The sequence below is a fragment of the Labrus bergylta genome, chromosome 2, assembly GCF_963930695.1.
Source record: "Labrus bergylta chromosome 2, fLabBer1.1, whole genome shotgun sequence".
Classification (NCBI taxonomy): Eukaryota; Metazoa; Chordata; class Actinopteri; order Labriformes; family Labridae; genus Labrus; species Labrus bergylta.
In genome coordinates this window covers 17,624,584-17,642,551 of record NC_089196.1, presented here as the reverse complement: position 1 = coordinate 17,642,551, position 17,968 = coordinate 17,624,584, and the positions used below count along the sequence as shown (strand labels likewise).

The 17,968-nt window shown below is 37.5% G+C and overlaps 1 protein-coding gene across 1 annotated transcript in view; it reads left to right on the top strand.

Annotated features, from left to right (window-relative positions):
• Positions 1-14,035, top strand: part of adamts3 (ADAM metallopeptidase with thrombospondin type 1 motif, 3) — a 148,423-nt gene extending 134,388 nt beyond the window's left edge. The window contains exons 20-22 of the mRNA XM_065947669.1: positions 2,764-2,971; positions 7,136-7,253; positions 9,650-14,035. Of these exons, the coding sequence (XP_065803741.1) occupies positions 2,764-2,971; positions 7,136-7,253; positions 9,650-10,128 (805 nt within the window). The 3' untranslated portion in view covers positions 10,129-14,035. The remainder of the gene's footprint in view (positions 1-2,763; positions 2,972-7,135; positions 7,254-9,649) is intronic.
• The last annotated feature ends 3,933 nt before the right edge of the window (positions 14,036-17,968 follow it).

The window sequence follows — 17,968 nt, the reverse complement described above, 5'->3', positions numbered from 1 at the left end:
TGGTTTTCTAAGTCTTCATAGACTCTTGAAAACTCAAATCTATTGATATTGCAAACAGCTGATGTACTTTTTGTTTATAACACCGGTTAATGATAGCGTAACTTCAGTTAATTTTGAACTGAATTAACGGATTAACTGCTAACAAAGTTAAAACCTTTGTTAAAGATAATGGTTAAAAACGTTGCTTGCTTTTTTAAACTGTCTTATTATATTTTAGATTTTTCCTTTGCTGCTGTGTCTTGTCTTTAATTTTTAATGGTATCTTTAAGTAATTTTAATGTATTTCTTTCTTCCTTTTGTGTGATGCTTTTGATGTCTTGTGTGCAGCACTTCGAATTACTTTGTTGCTGAAATGTGCTATTTAAATAAATGTGCCTTGTTTCTTTGCATAAAACTATTTTATTAATTTTACTAGAATCACACCAGTGACGTTACAAATTAAATCATTATTCTGAGATACCCAACCTAAGTCAACAGAGGTGGATATTGGTTTCTAATCACTCTAATGGTAGCTGGCCTGCCATTTCAGATACTGAAGTTTTGGCGGTAAGACTACTGTCCAACAGGTCATTGATTTATTTACCAAGATGAGCAAGCAGAAAGTGATTTGTAGGAGACAACAAAGACCAAGAGGATACCATGGAGGAAAACTGTGTTTCAGTCCCCTCAGTTAAAATAAAGTGAGAGAAAAAGGCAGCAAGGGAGAAATTTATGTTCAAGGATGAAGCAATTGGTTCATCCTCACTTGTATATCATGTTGCAGGCAGTATGGAAGTGGAAAATGTCATTTGAATGACTTTAGGGCCCAAAGGACTGGTTATTTCCCATGCATCTGACATTTAGTCAACTTTCAAGTGCTTCCCCCGCCAGTGATTGGAATAAATTGTCACTGCAATGACAAACATGGTGGGTAATGGAATGGTGAAGAATTAAAGACTTTGGATGTTACTGGGCTACATGCCTATGGAGCTTCTTATGCTGGCTGATGTGTACATTACTTCTTGCAATGTTCTATTCTTTTCCATTGTATTTTGCCGTGTTCTGTTCTGGTTAGAACCAAAAACTGTAAGGTCACCCATTGGTTTATCCACCTTCTTTTAGAAGCCTTGAGTTTAGCATTTTGGTCGCTATATACCATGCTTTTTTTCTGGAGGCTGAAAATACTATGTTTCTACAAATGTGGTGCTGGGGGCTTCTTCATGCATTTATTTAGAGACAAGAATGAGAATAGAGTCAGAAATCAGGGGGAGAGAGAGTGGGGAATGATATGCGGGAAAGGACCACGAGGTCAGATTTGAACCCGGGCTGCCCACTTTGAGGACTACAGCCTCTGTACATAATGCTAACCACTAGGCTACCAGCGACCAAGTGTATTTTTGTTATTACTGGACTGTAATTACTTGCTGTAAATTGTGGCCTTTTTATATGGTGTCTTATGGGGATCGACTCTCTCCCGGAGCCGCCCTCAAGTAGCTACTCGAGGAACTCCAATTTTTAGCAATTCCTAATACCCTCACAATGTAGCCCAAGATGTTTTCGATTGGCTGTAACCACTACTTATCATACAAACCTTGGTCATTTGATAACAGTGAATGCTTCAATATGCAAATGCTGTTGGTTGTTATGTGAAATGATTTTGCATATTTTCTTTGCCTTGACCTTTCCACCAGAGACTCGCGGGCTTGGAAAATATGACACAGTTATGCACAGCCTTTAATGAATGTTCCTGTTATGTTTGGAATATTTAAAGAGATACTTCACCCATTTGCATTAAGCTTTGTATCATTAGAAACCTGGTAGTATTTTTGAATGGTCGTGCATCCCACCCTCATTTTCCCCTGAGATGGGAAATCTTTGTATTTCTAAGTCTGAAAAGGAGCTTCCGATGACGCAAAAATCGTCATTTTGCGTCAGCTGTTGCAACCGCTGGCTGCTGGGGCCGCCGCAGGCCGCACCAGCTGAGAAATAAATTGGGATTTGGTGTCTTTCATCCACATGAGCCAAAAAGACACTTTCTGCCTTTTCTCGGCCAAGAAGGCACCAACTTCAATATTGATTTCACATTTCTACTACATATATGACCCAATGTCAATACAGATTCATGTTTCAATGGGTGAAGTATCCCTTTAAGTACATCCAGCCAGCTGGTGAAGCCCCCGAGAGAAATCAAGATCCTACATGTCATAGTAAACCCTGTATTTGTATTGTGACCCTTTGTAGAGGCCTGAAACCTTGTGGAATACCACTGAACTCAACCCCCAATTTGTATAATAAGTAGTTCCTTCTTATCCAGCCATAAACACTAAAATGCCACTTACACATTGATGTATCAGCTTAAAATTCTACTCAAGTACTAAATGATAATATACATCAGCCACAGGAGACATTTTACTATGGTCAATTCCATTTTTATCGTTATAGAACATAAATGTAAAAGTGGCCTCAAGGGGCATTGAACACTGCACTCCCTGTTCCCTTGAGTTGGATAATTGTCTTTTAGCTGACTTCCTAACTTTACCATTAAGATAAGATTGTCTCTTTGAAGCAGTTTCTTATGGTGCCTTCTCTTATACTTTAAACTCAACACCATTTAAGAGAACAATGAATGTAAAACATTTGCTTGTTACTGCAGGGTTTTTGTCAATCTTGCATTGGTAATTTGACTTTTCTCACCAAAGTTATTTCCAAATATATTTCCCTCATCACATAGAAAACTGAATCTCCTGTAGATCCCCAGTAATCTCCTCTTTCTGATTTCTGCAGATGGATCTCAGAGGAATGGGAGCATTGTACCAAAACCTGCGGCAGCCTGGGCTTCCAGATCCGGACTGTCCGCTGTGTGCAGTTCCTCCACGACTACACCAATCGCTCCATCCACAGCAAGTACTGCAGCGGAGAGAAGCCAGAGAGCCGGAGGCCCTGTAACAGAGTGTCATGTCCCGCCCAGTGGAGGACCGGAGCCTGGTCTGAGGTGAAGTATCCATATGATGTATTGAAGGATGGATTTCCTTTCGCTTGAGTGTGTCAGGGAGTCTGATTGATTTTATTTTTCATGTAGTTTATGAATCATACAACATGAGGCATCTGATATTGGATTCACAGCAGAGTAATTTCTCATCTAAAAACAAAATTGTTTTTGACAGCATTTCCATGTGTGAATGTACTGTAGCTCGTCATATGTTCACACATCCAAATGTACAAACAATCAGCGATAGCAGTTATAGAAAAATAACGGCACGTGTCTTTCTGTTTGTCAGTTAATATTTAATGCCAAATAATCTAAATAATGTAAACATAGTAGTACTTCAGGGTTTTTGCTGAATATATAACATTTAGTCATACATTTAAATTATCTTGAATAAGTCACATAAACAGAGTTCATTTGACAGATATCAATATAGCTTTAATGTGAGTCTGAAACACATTTCAGACTCACTGTCTCGTTGACATTTTCATTCAGTCTCAGTGACGTTGGCAGGAGATGCGAGAAACTGTCTAAAAATAGCCAGCCGGGGTCATAACAAGTGCAATAAACACCAAAGATGAATGATTTGTTTGCTGCTTTGACATCACGCATTCACTAACCACCCCTAATGTGATGTTGTTAACACAGTTTAAAAAAGAACACTTGATTCAGAACAGAATAGAATTGTTTTCAAAGAGGCTGAGGGTTAAAGTCATCCACCACATGTAAAGATGTCTGTAGAAGTGTCCATTTCAAAAGTTGGAAGGCACATCAGCAGCTCCCAAACTGTTGATGTCAGAGTTGTTGGTGGGAGGACATTTTCCGATTTAACAAAAATCCTTGGTAATATTGAATTGTTTTAATATTTCAATCGTTCTCGGTATCTCTTTCTTTCCTGTTTAGAAATAAAGTGTAAAAAAAAAAAAAAAGTCTGCAAATGTTGCTGATGTTCTCCTTGGACTGTGGTGCAGCTTGAAAAAGCTTCAAAATCTGTGGTTCTTTTGGCACCAACACCATCATTTTAAGTTGGTGCAACAAAAGAGCTATCTTTTCTTGTCACTGCCTTACCTTGAATTAAAATCTATGTATGAAACTATGTTACAAGCAGCAAAACAGCATCCCTGAATATGAGTGCAGAGGATGTAATGGACGAGCACATTTTACAGTGTTTTGCTGACACTGATATTCAGCTTTATTTGTTTGAGTCAGAGTTTACTGCCAAAGGGATGCACTGAGGTAAGACTGGGAATGAGGGAGGACGTTGCTGCTTAAACTGACAATATGTCAACACTGGTTGGATACAACATAAAACTCTGCAAAAATGCACTTAAAGAGAGTCTGACCTCTTTGCGTCCATCACTGAGATACTGCTGTTATGGTCCTTGATGTTTCCTTTTTTCATCATTTGTTGTGATACGTTTGCAGGATATTTCAAAAACTGTTGACAAAAAATGATTGACGTTCGATGAAAAGTTTGACTAAATAAAATTATTTTCAGGCCTGAACAGCAGTTTTTTCCTGATACTTCATCTACCAAAAGGCAAGGTGGAAAGTAAAAAAAAAAAAAAAGGTGGATGCAGCATTGGCTTGCCAAGGAATTAAGCTTAGGTCATTCAGTTTTAATCTTTGCCCGTTTCATTATCTTTCTCAATCTATGTCCTCAGCATACTGGAAATAATGAATGTTAACACCCAAAAAAAGCCAAAGTAAATGAGCTTATTTCTCCCATGCTAAAATGTGTTTGAATAGTTAGATGACAGATTTTTTTTTGTAGGTGTTACCTGTTTCAACTGTTGGTTGGACTGCAGTACAACAACTACAAACTGAGCTCATGAAGACAGGACTTATTGAAGTTAGTTTTAATCATTTGCTTGTGGCCAGTAGGTTTTAAGAGGGTTAAACTAACATTTTAAGAAGGCATGTCTCAGAAGGCATGTGGCTGACTCACTGGAAACTTGGCTCATTACATCATTTTGTAAAAGCTAAAAAATGTCAGTAGGGATTTGGTTTCTATCCAAAAATCAATGCTACCAATTAGCAGACTTGGTGTGTATTTTAAAGTTGCTAGATGGAGGAATAAAAAAAACATACTGCAACTTGTGTGGGGAAAAGATTGCAGTAATTTATTTTATGATAAAATATCCTGAATGGTCCTGAGGCCTGATTTCATCAGTTTAGTAAAAAAAAAAAAAAAAAGAGATCCACAATTTAAAAAGTGTAAATAGAGAGGAATTAAAGAAAAACACACAGTAGATAAAACATACATATATAATGCGGACCTTGTGAAAACAGTACTTACTTAAACTCATACACCTGCCTAAACAAATGTGGTTTAAAGGGTTATCTGGAAAATTCCATAGTTCAAATCTGAGTGCAAAGTACACAATGAGATATGGTTCTATGTCTTAAAAAGCTTGATTATCTCGGGTCTTAAGGCAGAGTGCATGGCACAGACAGCAAATTGAGCATATCAGTACTTGACCTAAAGGAGAGAGTTGATGTGTAGGGTTGAATTCATTCAGTCACATACATATATGCAAGAGCCTGACTGTGGAATGAGGATTTTAAAGCAGTTCCTGTTTGCAAAGGGGAGACAGTGAAGGGATCCAAGGACAGAAGTGAGGGGAGGCTGCCTTTGACATTGAAGTCTTGCTGCAGTAATTTTGAATGATTTTGGAGGATCAGGAGCGAATATATGCATAATATTTTACACCTTATTGAGTATGTGTTCTTGTTAGCTTTATTGTTTTTGTTTGGACTACATTAATAGTATGTCTCTGTGTTACATGTTTCTCTTTAGGAGGTCCACTCGACAAGCCCCTCTGGGTTTATTTGGCTCCTCCAGCACATTCCTTTCAAAATGCATATTTTGTTAATTAACTAATCATTATGTACTGTCTGTTTTTCCATTGATCTATTATGTTTATGTTTTTTGTGTGCAATAAATAAAATTACAATTCAAATAATTAAATTAAGTGAGGGGAAATTATATTCATCAGTACAAGATGGGATACAACATCTTTAGCAGCAGCAGCAGCAGAGTTTTGAAAGGTGTTAAATTTGAGGGAAAAAAGGATGGTGTTAGCTGGTAAGCAAAGTTTGCTCAAATATCGCCTCTTTATTACATGGATTTGAGTGAGGGGGATTTTTTTTTTTAAAAGAGGCCCAATACTTTGAACCAGAATCCCTGTTTCATCACAATGAGCTGAACAACTTTTCTGTCATTCAGTCTCTTATGGCTTTAAGACAGTTAGTAAGCCCAGATAAAGTCACTTGAAATCCTCACTAGATTGGGAAGCACTTTTTGTTGGTTAATCAGTAGCGCTTGTATTTCCACAGCTGGGGTAGTCGCAGGCAGCTTTGTGCACTTTTGCCCCAAATATCTTGTTATGGAGACAAGAATGAACTTAAGGGGACAGAGGCCCCTAAAGCAGCATGCAACTGTAGTATTAAATCAGATGCTATGATTTGTTACAAGAGCTGGAAATATCAAGTGAATAGCAAAGGCCCCAGAACAGAGCCCTGCCACCACAAGACAGTCATGAATAATCAAGGCAACAAGGTCTTGTCAGTGAGATACAAAAAATAAAAGGAACAAAAAACAAACACATATTCAGACTAATGCTATACATAATACTCCCACTCATTCATGTGACATTTAAATAAGGACATGCTGATCTTTAAGGTCAAAAGCACATCTGAGGTTAAGAAGCACTCACACAGAAAAGGCTCATAACAGTGGCTCAACAAATTAAATAAGAATTTAAATTGACACCTCTTATCTATTTTGTTCTTTTCTTAAGACTAGATAAACGACTTAAAAAAATAAACCACGCTGACACTGGTAACCTGCTGTGTATAGCAAATCTGACACAGCCAACAGCAAAGTAAGCTCCCCGTTATCCAGCAGCCAAAATGCATTTAGATAGACTTTGATGGACTTTATTCCCTGTGCGCTCTAAAGTGAAATCCAGTTTTAAAAAGGGCATAGAGCAAAGTGTCCTGTGTTCTGTGGCTCTAAACGGAGATTGAATTTCAAGTCAGGTTGTTATACTACACTGCCTGCTGCTTGTGTGAACTGTCCCCACTCTTCTCATCCCTGTCCTCTAAAAACGGGTATTTTTTTTAAATTCGGTATGTGAACGAGTGGCTGTTTGTGCTTCTCTACAGTGCTCTGTGACCTGTGGAGAAGGGATGGAGAGGCGACTGGTCACCTGCCGCATTGGAGATCAATGTAATGGAGACAAACCTGAAACTGTGAGAACTTGCAGACCAGGACCCTGCCACGGTGAGCATGTCTTTGTCAAACTGACGGAATACTGATTTTTAAGGATCATAGTAGATCATTTTTATTCCATGCCGCCTCATTTCAGCTCCTTTTGCATTCTTTAAGATAAACGCCATGTTATCATAAAGAACATCAGTCGTTTCAACAGCTCCTCTAAAGTAGACCATGAAATGCCTTTCTTGTCATATCCTTTCATAATCGGTTCTTGTAGGTTTCACCAATAAATGTTTTTTTTCAGGACCTTTTGAGTCCATTGAGTTCCATTAAATGTCCGTATGGCAGCAGACATAAAATGCAAGTCTGCATACATTTGGTGTTAAATCATTATTTTGTGGCATCTTTTTTAACGCACAGGTTTGCTTAAAAATCCTGGCATACATTCAACTCAAACAATACTTCACTATCACAAAGAAATCAAATCTTCAGTTGACTGATGTGGATCCTAAATGTCAATGTATGCCAGTTGACTTTCGGAGGTCTTTTGTTAGATCATAAATGCAACGATGATATTTGCAGGCGAGAAAGGAGGAAAAACTAGGATGGAAACTCAAATAACACACCTTTCTCCCATCTGCAGGAGGGCACTTAAAAGGACATACTTTCTATCCAATATTGATCTACAATTTATGTGGTATAGTACTGAAAAGATTGTGAATTGCTTTGAAATCAATTATGTACAGGAAGGATTTTGCCATATTGACACACACCTTCTTTTGAGTTAGTTACTTATTCTATTCAGCACCTTTAAATAATTATTTAGTCAAAATATTCACCATTAAATAGTGGCTTATTATAAGTGCTTATTAGTACCTTATTATACATAGCCATACTCTATATAGCTATGGGCGGCAGTAGCTCAAGTCCCAGTGCGGACTGAATCTCGAAGTTGGTCTGGTAGCTGGAGGGGTGTCAGATCACTTCCTGAGCATTGCCAAGGTGCCCTTGGGCAAGGCACTGAACCTCCACCATCAGCTCAGGAGCGTCCGCTGTAGGCAGCTCCATCACTCTGACATCTTTCCATTAGTGCATGTCCATAGGGTTCTATTTGTGCATGTGTGTATTTCAGCCTGTTGCATGACTTACAGAGTGTAAAAACTGAAATTTCCCCGTGCAGGGATCAATAAAAAGTAAATCTTAATCTATAGCTAATAGACCATTAAACGTATAATATGTAGATTTGTATGACAATGTTTACATTCAAATATCTAAATTAAATGTTGATCTTAATTTCAGTGTTACCAAAAATATAATTCAATCCTGTTGTGTTTTACCATTTAAGATAAACAGAAAGAGGTTTTTGAAACACGTAAAACAGGGATTGATTTTACAGAGCTAAAACAGTGAGATGGGAAAGTAATGTTTACTTGCAAGGTAGTCAAAAATAATTTGGAATTGAAACTTAAGAATCCATGAATGTGTCACAATGCCATAATGTGGACTTACTGCTTTTTAATACTTGTTTTTTTTAATTTAAAGGTTTGTGCTTTATGTAGCATTATGAATGTCATTACAAAATGCTTTGTCAAGACACTTTGTGTTTTTGTAACGACAAAGAAAATAATTCAATTAGTACCCAAGTGTGGTTTCGACTGTCAATCAGACATGACATGGACACTGAGAGTCTATGTAAGTGAATTTGCATTTTATGTTTCTCAATATGTGTGTAAAATGTAAAATGTGATGTTTACTTTAATCACATTTAAAGTATTTTAGTATCATACAGATTTTTCTGGGAACTTAATGCTTTTTTTCTGCTCCCATTTTCTCTCATCAGTTTACTGCTTCTCTTGTGAGCCTGAACGATCTTTATCAAACGTTTTCTGGCCCTTATCCATAAAAAAACAGCTGCTGACGTGCATTACTTGAATGTAATGCTAATGCTAATACATTAGCCTACTAATATGGGCTGTCTGGTTGGCTGGCTGGCAATATGGGTCTTGCAGTAGAATGATGAAAATAATAATAATAATAATTGGTGTTATATAACGCTTTTCTAGAAACTCAAAGACACTTTGTCAAGAAAAAAATAAAAAACCACTAGGACAGCACAACAAAGAAGTAATGTGAGGGGGAAGGGTGGGAGTTAGTGGTTATAGGCAGTATTGAAGAGGTGAGTTTTTAGGGATTTCTTGAAGGAAGTGAGTGTGGGGCAGTCTTGAATGTTTTTGGGAGTGAGTTCCAGAGGGTGGGAGCAGCAATTTAGAAAGCCCCCCCCCCCTGCAGGACAAAATATTGGTCCTGGGGAGAGGTTCGCATCAACGGTCAGTTTCTTTATTAAAATCCTCACTGATCTGTAATTCCTCCAGCTCCATCCAGCTTCTCTGATGTTCATCCAAGGCCACCTCTTACCGCTTTCAGCACGATGAGTTAAAACTGTTTTTCTCTTTGACTTTCAGATGAGCCATGCAATGGAGACAAGTCCATCTTCTGCCAGATGGAGGTCCTAGCTCGATACTGCTCTATTCCAGGCTACAGCAAACTGTGCTGTGACTCCTGCAGCAGACGCAGTGGAGCGCTGTCTTTATTCTCAGAGGCGGCTGAGCAGGAGGAGCACCTCCGCTTCGGTTCAGCCTCTCAGCTGCTGGAGACATTAACAGCCTCAGTAGCAGCCAACTCAACTCACAGTGGCAAACAAAGCTCCAGCAAAGGATCATCAGGCAACGCTGCCAAACACGTCACCACCCCTGCCCAGCTTAAGAAAACCTCATCAAGGATCACAGTGGCACCGAGGCGGGTTCCACGACACACAGGTCTCTTTGGCAGGAAGCTGCCTGCTATGGCACCATCCCCCCTGGCAGTTCCTACTGTGAGTCAAAGGTCGAGCAAATTGACAGATAGTCGGCAGCCGACAGCCTATTCTGAAGTGGAGAGATGAAAGTGACGGTTTTCCCCTTCGGGACTCTTACTGTACAGTAGATAGTCCAGCTTCTTCCTGAGTCTCCTCGTGCCAAAAACTAATAACAAAAAAAAAAAAAACAAAGAGAGAAAGTAAAGTGCTGGTTCACTTTGTTTTAAGAATTATCATTTTGACCCTGATACTGACTTTAAATATGTTTTAGATGTCTTACAGAAAGCTCCCAGATTATTTGGACGTAAACAGCCATGTTGCTTTTCTGCCATACTTTGTATGGAGAGAATAAAATATTCAGTTCTTGCATGGTACAGGGAGCACATGGTCCGTGTAAAAAAAATAAAATGCTAAATTAAAAACAGTTACACTAGTTAATACTGAATAGGGAGACAGGTTAATGAGGAATTAACAAGGTGGTCTAAATTGGATTATTGACCCCAAACTTAAAGCAAATGAGACAAAGAAGGACCCACCCAGTGTTAAAGCTGTCTCTGATGCCATTTTCAGTGTCAGCGGAGGTGACAGCTGCAGCTTTTCGTTTGTTATTTCCCTCTAATTGGTCTTTCCTCTGGTTTTGTCATTTGATGAATCTGGCCCCTGGTGTCTGCAGAGCATTGCAGCGGGTCTTCTGTAAACACTAGTCAGACAGCGAGAGAGAAAATGTCAACAGTGCAGTCAGTAGGGATGATTCAATTTGTGAAAAATCGAACAGACTGAATCCCTGAAAACAGATCGCCTGATCCAGCTGATAAATATTTTTTTACTTGAACATTAAAAACTGCCATTTTCTTGCCAAAAAAAGTCACAATGAAGCTTGAGTCTTACAGATTTCAACATTTCAAGTTCTTCCTGAGCTTTGTATTATGCAAAATAAAGCGTGGGAATTTTACAGGCCTTATATGGAAAGTGGCTAAAGAAAAACCATTAGTTTAATGGTTTAAGTTGTATAGATTGCTTTATGTCCAGCAATGTGTCTTTAAGGTGCTCTGCCATTTATATGGAAATGGTATTTATAACGGTTCCTGTAAATACTGTACATGAACATATCAGTAATATTTAAAGCTTGGGATACTTTCAAACATCCTTTAATTGATCAAATAAGAAAAAAAAAGATTCCTAACCTCTATGTTTTCAGTCACATGCATTCAATGGACAAACATGGTGAAAATCCAGCTATTACAAAGATTAGGCCTTTTTCCTTTCAGATCCAGAGATAGATAAGAAGATTGATACCACTTTCAAAAGTACAGTTAACAAAATAAGAAACCTCAGACAGGAAATGGTTTTGTTAAGCTTAGTTTAGCATAAGAACTGGAGGCAGACTGTCTCAGATCAAAATACAAACACCTTTAAAGCTTGGCATTATATATGCCATAACTCATCTTTTTCTTATTTCGAATCAAAAGATAAATCAAATAAAAAATTCTACTTAACAGCTTGCTGTTCCCCCCCTTTTCTTCCCATAAGAATAGGCAAACTATCTCCTGGCTGTGGTCCTTATTTTACATGCAGACATGAAAAAAAGTTTCTTTCAAAGGCAGAGTGTGTATGACTTGCTTAATGTGACTGATGTGTTGATGTTGCCCCTGTCCTCAGCTCAGTCTCAACATTAGCTAATTTTTGTATCCTAAGGTTCTGGCATTGAGTTTTTCCCCGAGAAAACTCTGCTCAGAAAGGTTGACTTTGTTTCGTCAAAGAAGGGAACTAAAAAGGGAATATGTTTAACAAGGGTTTTTTTTTTTTTTTTTAATTGCAGACCATACAGGCTCCTTGCAGGCTCCTGTTCAGCTTGAGCCAACAAAAAGTGTATTAAATTTTCACATCCCACTAACCTGTGTTAGTTAAATTTTCACGTTGATGTAACCATAAAAAGATCCATCACTCCCATTGACTTTCAGTTCAGTGTGGGATTATTTGTTATTGTGGCAAAAGCTCTAACATTTCAAACATTTAAAGCTGCATTAAGTGTTTTTTGACCACTAGAGGGCAGAAAGACTTCCAAAGAACTCACAATTCTACAGTCCTGTGGGAGTCGTTCATTTATTAAAGGGATACTTCACCCATTTGCATTAAGCTTTGTATCATTAGAAACCTGGTAGTATTTTTGAATGGTCGTCCATCACGCCATCATTTTCCCCTGAGACGGGAAGTCTGAAAAGGAGTGTCCGATGACACAAAAATCGTCATTTTGTTGTAGTAAATGTCTGTAAATAGAGCACCCTTCAGTGGGAGTGGCCTGTGGTGCTGTGCATTCTGGGAGTTGTTGTCTTTCATCTACATGAGCCAAAAAGACACTTTCTGCCTTTTCTCAGTCAGGAAGGCACCAACTTCAAAATGTATTTTACATATCTACTACATATATGACCCAATGTCAAGTCACAGATTCATGTTTCAACGGGTGAAGTATCCCTTTAAGTACTACTGGAAAACCTGAAAAGAAACAGTGGCATTATTAAAAATCCAGCAGAAACAGAGCAACATCTTTCATTGCATTTGTGTAAATATGATGAGTATCAGTCCCATTTTTAACAAACCTTTGAACATTGTTTTGGGTCTTTCCAGAATCCCTGGGAAAATATTTGTCTTTTCAGGTGCTAGATATTCCATTTTACCAGCTTATTATTTATTCCTGACCCCTGCTGTTTGGTGCTAGCTAGAAATTGAGCTTATATTTTATTTTTCTGTGGGGGTTGAACAGAGCCAAGCCAAAGTGCTATAAGCTATGTAGAGCTGCAGAGGTGTTGATTCTCAGTAAGCTTAGCACCATGAGCAACCATTCCACACCCAGAGCCCTTTCATCCCAATTTTTAAGCGAAAACATCTTGCTTAATGGAGCTTTAACCTAATTACACTCTTTGACATTGAGTCTAAACAAGATTTTATTGAACACTTAGTGTTTGGACCTCATTGTAAGCAAAAGAAGCTGGACTTTCAAAAGTATTACCGTATGTGGAACCGTTCTTTCCAAAGTATTTCCTTAATGGCTTTAATATGACGGAAGAAGGTTCAAGAGAGTTAAAGCTATTTATTTTTCTTAAAAAAAAAGGTTTTCTTCACAACCACCATGCATCTGACTGCAATAGCAAAGACAGTTTCTGTGTTTTCAGTTATAAATTACTCGCAACTATTCACACTCACTCCTGTGTGCCAATGTATAGTACATGTATATAGCATTGAGTGCATTAATATTTATTAAAAGTTAAAGGGTTCTCCTTTGTTTTTACAGTATGCGCAGTGTCATATGGTCAATAGGCTGCAGCAGAGAAACCATTGAAAACTGATCCCATTTTATACAACCTTTGAATGGATTTCTTCTTTTTTTGAAACTTGATAGGCTAGAAATGACATTGTTTTTTGCAAACAATTAGATGTAAATATATGTGCACGATTCAGAGTTTTTTTCTACTTGTTGTCACAAAGCTGTCTTTTCACAGCTGTTTTGTAGAAGTTATAAAGAGAGCTGTTACATCACAGCGAGATGTACTGACCAGACAAATGCTTTATTTTAACCAATAAAACATAAATAGTGTAGAACCAGCAAACAAGTAAAGTTTTTTATGCTGTTTGTAGTTTTCAGTATTGTCTAACCATTTTACATTTTCCTCCCCAGTTTTTCGACACTCTTACCTTGCTGACTATACAACATTGCTGCTAATGTTACGTAGAGCTTGTAATGATAAATAGGATAGTTGTAGAAGTTATGTTGACAATCCCTGAGCCTCAGACAGATATTTTTTTGCATAGGATCTTCCATGTACTGTATCAATACCCCTGTGCTATTTTTGCATTGAAGTATATTGATTGTCATTATTGTCAGTCACTCTCTGCTCTATTTGCTTTTCTATGTATTTGTGTAGATTGAAGTGTACACTACTGATGCTGTTTGTTGTAATGGGGAGCACATAGCAATAAAAGATATTAACTTCTTTCATTTATTGCCTCAGGCTTTTATTTACACCATAATTTCTTCATCTGATGCTGTCTTTGCATCATTTATTTTCTGTATTTCTTCATCTAAAATTAATCATAAAAAATAAACCTGATTTGTTTAAGTAAATACACAACAACCCACATTTCTGAGTTGTTCTTTTCTGTAATTAAATGGGGCCTCCATTTGCTCCATAATCCCAATAACTTCTACAGCAAGATCCTGAGGATTAGACTCTTTTCCATGGTAGCTCACACTTGTTAATGGTAACTTTGGTTTAGACCTGTGTGTGTTGAATTTAATCAATGGAAATAGTTATTCCTTTTAAATGAGTCCTCAGATGTTGATGGATGCCCAGTTTTATACCCCTTTAACACGTTCACTGGTTGTTTTTTTCCTACCACAAGTGTGTGGGGGGTGCTGTGATGTCTTTTTACTTTGACTATAGAGAAGCGCAAAGCATCAAACAGTAAAAACCACACTATTGGGAAACTATTGGCCCATAGTTTGACCAGAACTGAAAATCTATTAATATCCCTGTAGCCACTTGGAACATTACATATCAGCATGTCAAAGGATTATCTTTAGAACCCTTTATCCTTCAGATTGAAGAAATGTAAATTGAAAATACACAACATTGTTGATCTGTCTCAGTGTCCTGAAACTTAGACATGTTGATATTTACAACTATTTGATGGAATTACAATCGCTGTTGCTTGGATCCACTTTTCTTCCTGAAAACAAAACCATTGCGGGGTCTTATAAAAGCTTCGTCTAATGAGAGCCAAGTGTAGATGGGACTGAATAACGTTTTGTCTTTACTAATACTGTTTGGAAATTGAGCCACAATGTCAAGGATTCCATCTAGCAAAGAGCACACTGTGACTTTAATCACTGTTCTTTGTGGAGGTCAGTAATTCAGTAATTATACATTCATCTACTGTATGTGAAAATGTCATGCATAATTATTCAAGACCTGTTATATCTTTATTTGAACTTGGAATGAGGTTTCAGAAAAACCTATGGATAGCTACAGACTCCACGCTGGTGCATACTTTTGTCTGAACAGATTCCTAATTCTAATTTGACAACACAGGATGACGTAGACATTCATTACATCCATGTTTTGAACACCACCAGCAGCAGATTACCAGCTGGGGAGGACATCTCAATTAAACCGTAACACTTCAGTATGGGTGCTTGATGGCGAAGAAAATTAATAAGCATTCATTCCTTTCATATTTCCTGTCAGCTGTATCTAACCCTGCGGCTACTTGTTTATATACGATGCAACATATTATCTTCCCTCTAAAAGCATTCTGCATCTCTGCTTCTAAAGACGGCTTCACAGAAACACCATTTCATCTGACGATAAATGTAGATGAAACGTGACGTCAAATTTCTAAATTGAACAGCAAGACAGCAGTTAAAGCAAGAAAGCAACTGAACAATCAACGTTTATGAAGTGAAAACAGCTACGTCATGGTGTTACTTTCCCCAAGATGACTAGGGGATGAGGGGAGTAACAATACATTCAAACCCACGGAAAAGAAGTAGGAACTAAATATAAGCAAAGTTTAAAAGGATTTATTAACAAACTAAACATGAAGGTGCAACACAAAACAAGCTTCTTCTATAAAACACAAAACAATAGAGAAGCCAATCAATCTTAAACAAAATTCAAAACTGACAGTCAAGATATAACAATAAGGCCTTAATCGGAACACAATCCTTCCACAGAAGGATCACACTAAATTTCTTGACATCAAAGACACACACAGTCCAACGACCCACTGGCAACTGGCAGCCTCCTCTCCTGCTCTTTATAATAATAATAACTTTATTTATATAGCACCTTTTAAAAACACAGGTTTACAAAGTGCTTTGACAAACAGCAAGAACAAAGCAAAACACCAAACACAGAAGAACATTAACAACAGTAAGAACATAACAGATGCAAAACACTAAAAGTAATTAAATACAATTCAGCAGAAAAGAACCCAAAGTGCACGATACACAACCAGACATATATAACCCGACCATCACAAGAACCATCATAAGAACCCAGGAAACACAAGAACCCAACAACACGAGCTGAGACCAAGAGGACCAAAGATTTAAAAAGATGTATGAAACTAAAAGAGATAAAAGCAAATAAAAAGATAACAGCAATAAAAAGGTAAGAGCAGTAAAAGAAATAAAAACAAGTGGTTAAAGGATCAAAAAACCCAAAACTATAATATTAATAAAAATAAAAAGTAAATATAAATATGAAACATAAATAGACAAAGTAAGTAAGATAAGAAATTACCAAGTTAAAACACAAGAGGAGATTAAGATATGAGCATAAATATGAGATAAGAGCATCGATAACAGTAAGAAGTAAAAGAAGATAAAAATAGTAAAACCAGTAAGAGAAGACATTAAGAAGACGACATCACATAAAAGCAAGTCTGGAAAAGTATGTTATAGTTTGTCCCTGATTAGTAATTAGCCACAGGTGTGGCTGGGCACTCTGAGGCTGAGGAGCAACACCTGGGGAGCACACACACACACACAGGAGAGAGAGAAAACACAAACACACACAAAACTACGGCACGTAACACATGGTATGACCTAAAGAAGTGGTTCCCAAAAAAGGAGTCTGGACCCCCTGTGGGATCGCGGACCAAAAAAGAGGAGCGTCACATCTAATCTTTGAAGATTGGTTTGAAAGCGCCTCAGTTGACTGCCAGTCTCACAGACGAACACAAGGATCGTTCCATTCCAGCTGTGGGGGATGTTCAATGTCTACTTTGGCATAGATTTTCATTTTTTTTCTCCACAAAAATCATGACTCATGGCCTATCTTGGTATTAATATCAACTTGTTAACACTTTTAATGCAATTCTGAAAATAATTTATACTTTTACTCAATCTCCTTAGTGTGTGTATGTGTAAAAAATCTTCAACTGGAACTTAGCATACAGCAACAATATACTGTAGGTATCTGCTGCTCTTTACACAAAGACGCAAACATATTTGTATCTTTTCATTACATTTGGTATATCCACTCACAGCTAATGTCTTTACATGGATATTTTTTGTATTCTGATTCTGGCCTAACAATACTATATCATTTATAGTGTTCTTAGTTATTTGCTTTAACCATCTCCATGGACAGTGGGGGTCCCTAGTCTCTGTCAACTTTATTTGGGGTGCTGTGGGGAACTTTTTGGGGGTGAAAGCCAAAAGAAGAAACATAACTGTTGACATCTTTCAGTTTATCTTGCTGTTATATGTTGTCTTCTCAGCATGATCCTGATCTTCTGACAGCACCAACAATTTCACTGATATCCTTTGACTCTTCACTTGATTGCTCTTATTTTTTTGCTTTTAGTGGGATACCATTAACAATGACAATATTATCCAATAGACTGGTCTAGGTAGCTAGTTCAACCTTTTTATAGGGATCTACATGAATTTAAAATGCAATGCTTTTCTTTCAATCAAAACACAACTTATATGTATTCTGTTTTACTACTCAAAGTAATTATCTGATATATTGATTAACATAAGACATCATTATAAGAAAAATAGCTCTAAGATTTCTAAGGGAAAAAACTTTTGTGTATATGAAAAAAAAAAAATGTCAGTCATTATTTTCATTCTACTAAACCCTGCAGTGCATCCTTTTATTTTCAGTCTCCAAGGAGACATGAGAATCATTCAAAGTCTTCTCCACAGATAAGAATACATTTCCCAGAAAAAGCAAGGTACCAAGACTGAAGAAATTAGTATATGTAAGACTTTGAGCTCTCCTGAGAAATGGGATGAGACAGAGGATGACATTAATCTGGTGCATTCACTGTTACTTCCAGAAACACCAAACTTGAGAAAGGACAGCGTACAACAAGCAAAAGTCTGAGGGCACAGTGTCCACTTTGATGCTGCATA